Genomic DNA, 9,628 nt, shown 5'->3' with positions numbered 1-9,628 from the left:
TTGTTTTCCTTTTTTGCTTTGTATGACTTGTTTGGAGTTTCTCTTCTCACTGTTCGTACTACCTTTTATTTTCTTTTATTTTAATGTAATGTTTAATTATTTTGCTCAAACAAACGACATAATGTAATTGTTTTGTGTTTTGATTTGATTTTATGTGAAATTGATAAATGAGTTCAGTTTATATTAACATGAAGGAGGTTCAGGACATCTTCTTGATTCTTAATCAAAGAAAGAGATGAGAAATTTCGTTTAGATCTTGGACTACAATCTCGTGTCCCTCATTGTTTGAAAACCACCCTTTTTACACCGTGTCGTATTCAAAAGTGGACTCTAAAGGCATTTGAAGTCGGAATTGTTTGTTTGCTTATTGTCTTTGAGATTTGGACAGTGCTAAAGTGCGGTCCAGCTTTAACAGCTGGCATATCCGCTAGCACCAATCTTTTTCTTATTCTTTTTTTTTTTTTTTTTAATATTTTTAAAAAATAAAAATATTTATATATTAATATATTAAAAATCACTTTCTTAATCATTAAGTAAAAAAATTAAATACATAAATAGTCAAAATCAGACGGCATACTAACATTTTTCTATTGTTTTTGGGAAAATAAATATGCAGGTTTTTTTTTTTAAATAAATGTATGGAATCTCATTAATCCTTTGCCTACACTTTTTAAAGTGTAAGTCTAAAATGAAATGAGATAATTTTATATAAAAATTTAATAAAATATTATTATAATATTATTTTTTAATATTATTATTATTTTAAAATTTAAAAAATTATAATGATGTGACAAGATGAATTCCAAATGGGACCTAGGGGTTATCTGTTCTATCAATTTCACATGGCACAATGCCACCAGTTTTATCATCAAAGCATACCATTTAAGGGAAAAAAGAGTAATCAATAAAATTTGAACTTCCAAATGCTTAGTTATGGCTACCATAAATAAATAATATCCTTCTTTTACAGAGTAGAGAAAATCAGTTCCCTAATTGGGGTCTCCTTTGGATTCCCTACCACCAACCACTGTAATATACTCTAATATGAAGATCAATGCAAGTTTCTAAAAACCAAAGAATTCTCTTAAACATACAATTTTTTTTTTTTTTTTTTTTTTTGGGTTTAAAGTTAAAAAAATAAAAAAACTTTATTGCTAAAATGAGAAAGTATTACATGGAGTGGCACCAAATTGTGTTGCATTATGGTTATACACTAATACACCGCTCCCGCCCTGGTTTCATCGTCGTCTCTCTCTTTCTTCATCTCAAACTCCCTGCATCACTTTTCCCTTTTCTCATCGTGCTCGTCAATCATCCACACAAATATCAGCCCATTCTTCTAGCCACCAATGTATCCCAGCCGATGAAGGATCATTGCTAAAATGAGCATGCATATAGCCAGAATCAATCCAGGCCTTCCCAGCAGCCATTTCTTTGTCTTCTTTGCACATTCCACTCCCCTTTGAACCCTATCTGCCCAATGCATCTGCAAAAACAATTCAACACAAATCGATTCTTTCGTATTAGCCACCAATTATGGCACATTGTGCACACTTTAGACAAGGTGTCCTAGGTGAATTTTCTCAAGAGCACTCTTTCATATCTTCTAATTTTAAGGGACCACAGTTCTAACTATTGGTTTTTGAGTAAACCTGCATAAACCTCTCAAGAAATGATATCAATATTCAGTTTGATAATTTCACTCTGTTATTAAGTTCATAAAAAAAAAAAAAAAAATAGGGGGCAGAGTGCCCGGCAAAGGAAGGGCCATGCTGAAGAATGAGAAGGATAGGATCCAAGCATATCTACAAATAAGCTAATGGCAACTGCTGTGATGTTTCATGAACAAACAACATTCATTAGACATTAAAAAAATATTGGCCATTTTCAATGATAAAGCATGAGTAAAAGAAGGTACCATTCTATCCAAGTCCTCTGGTGATAATGATGACATGGCTGCTTGAGCTTTTGCTGCATCTTCTCGAGAAAGCTTCAAACCGAATTGTTCGCTCATGTTTGCCATCATGTCAGGGCTCATGTTCTTAATCATTGATGTAAACATCTGTAAAGTATATAAAACAAAATATTAAGGTCTACATAGAGACCATACAAGATCTGAGATCTCATTTTATGAAATTCTTAGCCACAAACAAAATAATGCCGTTCAACAGTGCATTTTAAACAAACAAAGGCGCAAACTCATCTTTAAGAACTTGAAACTTCTTCAGAAACAATAAGCAGCCACTGACAAGAGCGAGCCAAAAATAGATGATACAAGAGTATAAACTTAAGAATATATGTAATACTAATTGTAAATTGCAGGAAAAATTTTACAAATAAAGTTTTACAAAAATTTCAGTTAAAGTCTAATATAATTATAGAATTCCATCAACCTATGACATCATACATCTTATTTGTTACCTTATAAAAAATTTGTTTACCGATCAATAAAAAATCTGTTACTTTATAAAAAGAACAAACCTGCTGCATTGCTGGATCTTTCATTTGGTTTCTCATCTGCTCTTGCAAATCAGAAGTTGAGGTTGGGAAGCTTGACTGAGAAGTATTTATTGAATCTGAAAATACACCACGAGCTGAACTAGATTCACCCACAGCACTGCTCCTATTTTCTAGAGGATTTTTCTGGCCTCCCGAAGATTTTGGCCCACTATATGAACCATTTGCAGCTGTTGCCATTGGAGCTGAGTCTTTCCCTCTGAAAGAGGATGCCATTTCAAACATCTTCTGCAGGTCCCCTGGTGACATTTTGCTCATCATATCACTCGCTGTTTTAAGCATATCAGGTGTCACATTAGGAGGAACTGACCCAGGTTTAAAGTAGTTAAAATCACTTTCGGATGAACCTCCAACAAAATTTGGTGTCTCCCCCTGAAATGATGAAGCCAAGCCAAGCATTTTCTGAAGTTCTTCGGGTGACATCTTGCCAATCATATTTGAAGCAGTCTTAATCATTTCGGGAGGTATCTCCCCAGATTTTCCAGGATTCAAAGCAGCCAGTGTGTCCGGATCAGTATTTGAAATGAAATTCTGGAACGATCTATAAAGTAAATACACAAGCACACAAATGTTAACCTATTTTGAATTTATCTCCCAATGATTGTACAGAAAACAAGAACAGAAACGTCCAAAGTGACAAGAGTACCCTTATATATCACCAGGAAACAAAAAGATAAGTATATTTCCAACAGCACCACATCATATTTCAGATTTCAGTTCAATTCTGAGATACTTTCTTTAAAAAAGAGCCGAGAAGTATAAGGAAGCCAGATTTCCTTTCAAATTGAATGCACTGAAGCAGTGCAAAGGAGAACTATTTTTATCCAATCAACTCTTAATGCCTTTTATTTTTATCTATTTTTTTATAGTGAAGAATCCTGGAGACCATGCAACAGTCTTAATGGGATTAATTCTAGCAGAATCATCCAATGTATGTAGCTTGGCACCCTATCCTAGTCTCTCTCTTCCCCCCTCCTTGCAAATCAGATTTGTTTCCGTAGTACATAAGTAAATTAATCTTAGCTTTAATTTTTTAACCACTAACTGCAGACTGCCGTATCTTAAAAGATTTCATGAGGTTCAATCTCAAATCAAGCTTTCTATATTATAAGCAAAAACATAATTAAACATTGAAAACAATAACAAAGACGTCACCTAATTCTCCAAATTTCAAATTAATGAAATGTACGAAGTGTTTTGTGGACAAACAAGTACTATCTTCAACAAAAATTGTTAGTAGACAGCGGTTAATAATTCTTTTATGGATGCAAACAAACCTTATAGCTTCCGAGTCATCTTTCAAAGCATGCAAAGCCTCAGAATTTGTCATGATACCCCCATTGTTAACTGCACTTTGATTCTTAGTAGAGTTATTTAGCTGTGGTTGCACCATCAAATTTTCTGTGCATGACCTTTTATTATTTGCAGGAATCGCAGCATCAACATCTTCAGTTATTTCTTCAATTACTACTCCTATTAAACAATAAAAATTGAACGAATTAAAATACTGAAAATTAAGTATATATATGCTATAGTCTCTTTTTTCCAAGGTAAAAATAATGAGAATGGAAAAACAAGAGTCAACAACCAAGAAATAAACACACCTCTTGGCAAACGTCCACCACCTTCTTCGGACAATCTTTCCTTGGCATCCCTGTGACAACATTTCAATGCCATTTAGCATGACAAATTTGCCAGCTCAGATTCATTATGTTGCAACGGACATTTTCAATACTTAGAGGGAAGATGAACTCTACCAAATCAGCAACATAGATTTTCATACTGACTTAAAGTATGAAGCAAAGGCTTAAATACTATGAATGCCACAGCAAATTACAAAGAACAGCAAGATTCTTTCAGAGAGTTTGAGAGAGGTGCCGCACCTTAAAACATCTGAAATGGTTTCATCAGGGGAAACTTCAAGTGCCTTGCTCAAATCAGAGATGGCATCCTAACATATTAAAAAATGACATCAGATAACACAACCAGATCAGAATCCATTGCATAAAAATAAGCATCCCTTAGAAGAACAATATGGAAATCACAGCAAACAATTCATGTAAATGCATGAAACTCACTTCTAATTGACCAAGTTCTTTGTATGCTTGACCTCTTCGGTATAGAGCTTTGACATTCTTTGTATCATATGCCAAAACCTGAAGAAGTAGGAAAAATAAATAACTGAAATTAAAGGAGGTAGAGATAGTGGGAATGAAAGAAACTAACTAATTAAGATATATTAGTGTCCATTTATATAGTCAGTAGTAAAAGAAGTCAAAGAAGTTTTAGGTTAGGTTTGGATAGTGAGTTGAGATGAGATAAATTGAGATGAAAGTTGAAAGTTGAATAAAATATTGTTAGAATATTATTTTTTAATATTATTATTGTTTTGGAATTTCAAAAAGTTGAATTGATTATATATTTTGTGTGGGAATTTGTGAAAGTTGTAATGATGAGATGAGATGGGATGGGATGGGTTGATAGCTCCTCTCAATCCAAACCGAGCCTAGTTGATGCTGTCCATTGATCTTCCTACATATGTTATAACATGTTCCCTTCCTGTTTATATTTCCAGAATGTCATAATGCCTCCCTAATAAATTTATTTTTTTCTCAACAGATGCATCACTTTTGAATGTTTGGATACGGACGTCATAAATGGATGACTAATACCATATTACATGATTAGATCAGAAGAGAAAATTGAATTCTTCATACCTCCGAGCCTTCTCTTATGCACTCACCATACTGCCTTGTTTTCAAGTAACACGACATCAAGTTGAGTGAGCATGCCAATAATAGTGTTCTGCCTTTGGAGGATGGAATGCCTTGCAGATTTTTCTTTGCCTAAATTTAGTTAGAAAGAAGATGCAAAATAATATTCAGTCAATAAGGAAAACCCTACAGCCAGCAAAATAAATAAAAGGTTCAGAAGAACATAGAGGTTCCCTTACAAGTAAATATTTCTGCAAGGCATCTTCAAACCTTCCCAGACTGTGAAGCTCATTACCCTGCAAAATTGATAATAAATCCATAAATACATGGTAGACAACAATACAGTGCATAAAAGTATACAGAAGCAGAAGCAGATTTTGCTAAATTCAGTCAGTCTTGATTCATTAATGTATGCCCAGACCTATTCAATGGCAGAGTTATGAAGGATCTAGAAAGTATTCCAAGTAGTTAGAGCCCGTATCTTCTTCATTTTTTTCTCAATAAAATTACAGGAATATTTATTTTGTGGAAGCATTGTTTCTAGATAGCGTTTTGCCAAGTTAATTTCCTTTTTTTGGAGATATATACGGGTCTTATGGATAAAAAATGGGCCATACAGTTGCATCAAACCTAGGATTATCATTATAGTATTCATTTTTATTTCACATATTTCTTTTCTCTGTTCAGATAAATAATAATATCATCAAAGATGCCAAAAATAGGAGTTCAACACAAGCATGTGGATAATGCTTTTACAGATTTAAGAAGCCTACCTTACATTGGAAAACAGGAATCAAGTTCCCACATAAAAATACGTCTTATAGGGAAAAAAGGGGAATCGAATATAACATCTATTTCAGCCTCATAAATCAAGAATAATCAAGCAAAAATCCATACTATTAGATAAGATAATTTTGAGGATGCATTTGGATGCTCCATAAAAATAAGACAACTCCATTTTTCAGCAGCATTCAAGTTTTAAAATCCATCAGTAAAACAGAGTCATCAACATAATCAAACAAAAACACTATAGGAACTTGTAGGAGACAAAAGGCTATCAGGTGACATTGGGGAAGTGGAAGGTAAGTGCGCTCCTCATGTGTTGCATGGTGGAATGGGTGCCTCTGCCGAATGTTTGAGGGTGGGAGAAGTGGAGGGGGTCTTGTGGACTATCAGAGCTCAATTGACAGGAGTTATGGAGAATGTGAGAGATCTAAGGATTAAAATGGATAAGGGGCTAAACTTGGTCATGGGTTTGGGTGGTGGGCCAAAAACGGACGAGGGGGGTTTGAAGGCCTTAAGTTTGCTGGCACATGGCACCTCGACACCGTCACAGATAGGGCCGTCGGATGCCGGCATCACTGTTTACGCCGATATCACTCGAGTCATCGGCACATTGTCGTCTAATTGCCCTCAGTCACTACTTGCAAATGGGGTTGGTACTTTTTCCCAGGGTTCACTTTCAGTTGAAGATGAGGGGTCCTTCCAGGATTTTGAGTACTTTGAAAGAAGCGGACGAGTCTCTTTCAGAAGATGAAAAGGGTGTAACGGAAGGTAGTGCTTCAACACTTGTTTCAGGAGCCAAGGATGAGCCTAGCCCTATCTGTTCTATGCCTCTTGAGGGAGCCGTAGGGCCTGGCGAAGTGACACAGAAAGGGTCGGGGTGGCACACCTACAAGCAATGTTCTCATCAATGGAACGGCGACACCTACGCCAGAGGTGAAGGAACCTTCAATGGTGACAGCAACAATGGACAACAACAATATAGCTGCTGAAGAGATTGGGGATTTGAATACAGGAGATGGTGGGGAGGAAATTATGGGTTTGTTGTTGGTGCCTTGTGAGAATGAATGTTTAGGGTCAGGAGTGTAGTTGGGAGTTGTGTCTGGGGAAAATATTGTTCCCCTGGTATCTCTTCCTCCAATAAACAATATAGCGGGTTCATCATCGGATTAGGTTCTACATAAAGTTAATGACATTCAGCAGTGTGTGGGGCTTCCATATGAGGGATGCGACAACCAATTTGCAGAACTACTCACTGCGATTGAGGCGGACCACTCGCTTGAAACTAAATCAAGATTTAAGAAAAGCAAAGAGTTAAAGCGTCTTTCTTGGGCAATCAACAACAACGCTAATAGAGGTAGTTTGAGTTGAGGGAAGACTAAAGGGAGGGTATTATGAAGCCGTCCTCGTAGAGGGAGTTTCGGGTTGGGGTTGGGGAGGTGTGTTTTGTTCCTATTCGGGCTTGCTATATTTTGGATAGATTTCTAATTTTTCACAGGCTTATTGGTCATTAAGGGCTCTCTAATATGGACTAGGTGTTTTTTGTATACGCCCAGTGTACTTGTTTACTCCTGTTAATATTATATTTGATGATACGGAACTTCACCAAGTTAGGGCCTTTTTGGCCCACCCCTGAGCAGTGTACCAACATACACGATCTCACCTTCTCCACAAAAACTCGACTTTCAACCACATATTGGCATTCTTGAATTATTAAAAGGTTAATAGCATTCTTGAACTTATAAGGGAGGGGTGTTACATCTAAAAAGCTCCAGGGCTTTTTCCTTCCCATAAATGCATTGCTTTTTACAGTGTTAGCATCTATGTTAAGAGCCCTCACAAGCCATTTATCATTACAGCTCTAAAGCCCACTATGATGTCTATCATTCGCCTCAGCATTCTATCCTTTATCCTACTCGAAATCAGTTTCAAGCATAGTTTCTTAACCAGTGTAAAGACAGGTTCAATGATTCATGTTTCTTGTAGAAAATATGAATGTTCTAACTTGAGATTCTTGCTACTTGCCTTTTGCTTCAGCATCTCAGCTGCATTCAATTCATAGGTGATCTGGGCATCAGCACGGGCACGCATGGCTGCCATCTCTTCAGGTGATGCATTAGCCATCTTCTGACCAATCTCAGCCATCTCCTCTGGACGGGTATGCTTCAACTGTTCTGCAGCTATTTTAAAATCTTCAGGTCTCATGTTCTTCATGCTTTCAGAGGCCATCTTCATCAAGTCCGGATTGGACATCATCTGCAATGCAAATGATCAGAGATGGCTATCAAAATCTAGGAGACTCTCACCTCTTATCAAAACTACACAGATAAACAAAATGAGCAAGAGCTTGTTAAATGCTATCAAGTGATTGAGAGCTTAATCAGCACTTGATTTTTTTTCTCGGGGAACAATACAGGCAAAAGTTCAAAACGAACTCCATGGGCATGTAGAAATGAAGCGCCACACCCACAGAATATATTCGAAAGAATAATACATAGACACTGCAATAACAAGGATATGGATATGATTGAAAAATAGAGATTGATTGAATAAAGCTGATCAGAAAAAAGAAAAAAAAAATTAAATAAAATAATGCTCGAATTCCAAACGAACAACAACCACTATACAAAGGAACGAAAAGTCCCACTACAAATGAAAGGAAAAAAATAGATAATAAAGCTACAATTCCTAGTCACAACTCAAAATGAGCAATCAAATCGTAGAAACGCATAGATTCTCGTCAGCCACCGGAAAGAAAATATGTTTCACCGCACGACATCACAAAATTAGACTGAATTACAAAGTTATGACAACAGGAAAGAAAAAAAAAAAAAAAAAGAGATCAATAAACAAATAGAAGAAAGGGAAGCGGACCTGCTGTTGGATCCGAGCAAGCTCGGCGGGTGACATCCGACTCATCTGCTCCTGAGCCAGCCTTATCATCTCCGGATCCATCATTCCGTTAAACATTCCGTCTCTTCCTCTAAAAAAATTTTCAAAATCAAACGGATCAGATAAAACTCAACCGCCAAAACCGAACGAGTTTCTTCCTCTTCAAATGCTTTCTACAGAGAAATGGGAAACGTTGGAGGACCCAAGAATTACTTGGGAACAGAAAGAAAAACAGAATAAGAAAGAAAGAAAGTATTGTTGTGTTCGGAAAACTGGGAAGGGATTCGGTATTATTATGGGGGGTATCGCCCACCAAACCTGAACGAAGAAGGTACGGATGGATGGATGAATGCTATTGAAGTCTGAAGAGGGCGTGAAACGGAGACCGGCTCAAGACTCGAATATGCGTTTCATGGCATCCTAAACTCAATTACCTTATTTACCCTTTTTATTTCATCTTATCCCCAAAATTATCCCGGCCCCCAAATCGCTCCTAATATGTCAATCAATCTATCCGCGTCACATTGCACCGTCCGTTCCGTTGTGCTCTTTTAGTGAACCCACGTCACACGGCACCGTCATTTTGGTGCGTTCTGATCACCAGCAATCAAATTAAAGAATTATAGCTACAATTTTATAAAAATTATTTTTAATGCTAGGTACATTTTAATAAAAAAAAATTAAATATAAGTCTCAAATAGTCTCATACAAATTTTAAAAAT

General features: G+C 36.4%; 1 protein-coding gene across 1 annotated transcript; it reads right to left on the bottom strand.

Annotated features, from left to right (window-relative positions):
- Window positions 1-1,126: 1,126 nt before the first annotated feature.
- On the bottom strand, window positions 1,127-9,278 carry LOC121239436 (outer envelope protein 61). Its single transcript, XM_041136685.1, has 11 exons — window positions 8,889-9,278; window positions 8,040-8,270; window positions 5,471-5,527; window positions 5,235-5,363; window positions 4,596-4,673; window positions 4,401-4,468; window positions 4,122-4,171; window positions 3,795-3,990; window positions 2,482-3,058; window positions 1,919-2,062; window positions 1,127-1,486 (listed from the first exon to the last, which is right to left on the bottom strand). The coding sequence occupies exons 1-11, from the start codon at window positions 8,982-8,984 to the stop codon at window positions 1,340-1,342; spliced, it is 1,773 nt and encodes a 590-aa protein (XP_040992619.1). The 5' UTR covers window positions 8,985-9,278; the 3' UTR covers window positions 1,127-1,339.
- Window positions 9,279-9,628: the final 350 nt, after the last annotated feature.

Source organism: Juglans microcarpa x Juglans regia, chromosome 7D (genome assembly GCF_004785595.1).
Source record: "Juglans microcarpa x Juglans regia isolate MS1-56 chromosome 7D, Jm3101_v1.0, whole genome shotgun sequence".
In the NCBI taxonomy this organism is placed as follows: Eukaryota; Viridiplantae; Streptophyta; class Magnoliopsida; order Fagales; family Juglandaceae; genus Juglans; species Juglans microcarpa x Juglans regia.
This window is presented reverse-complemented; position numbering and strand designations above follow the sequence as displayed.

Coding starts and splice junctions, on each gene's coding strand:
- LOC121239436 (XM_041136685.1), bottom strand. CDS start 8,984: ATGTTTAACGGAATGATGGATCCGGAGATGATAAGGCTGGCTCAGGAG. Junction 8,271..8,888: donor TTGCTCGGATCCAACAGCAG/GTCCGCTTCCCT, acceptor TTTGCATTGCAG/ATGATGTCCAATCCGGACTT. Junction 4,172..4,400: donor ACCATTTCAGATGTTTTAAG/GTGCGGCACCTC, acceptor ATGTTGTCACAG/GGATGCCAAGGAAAGATTGT.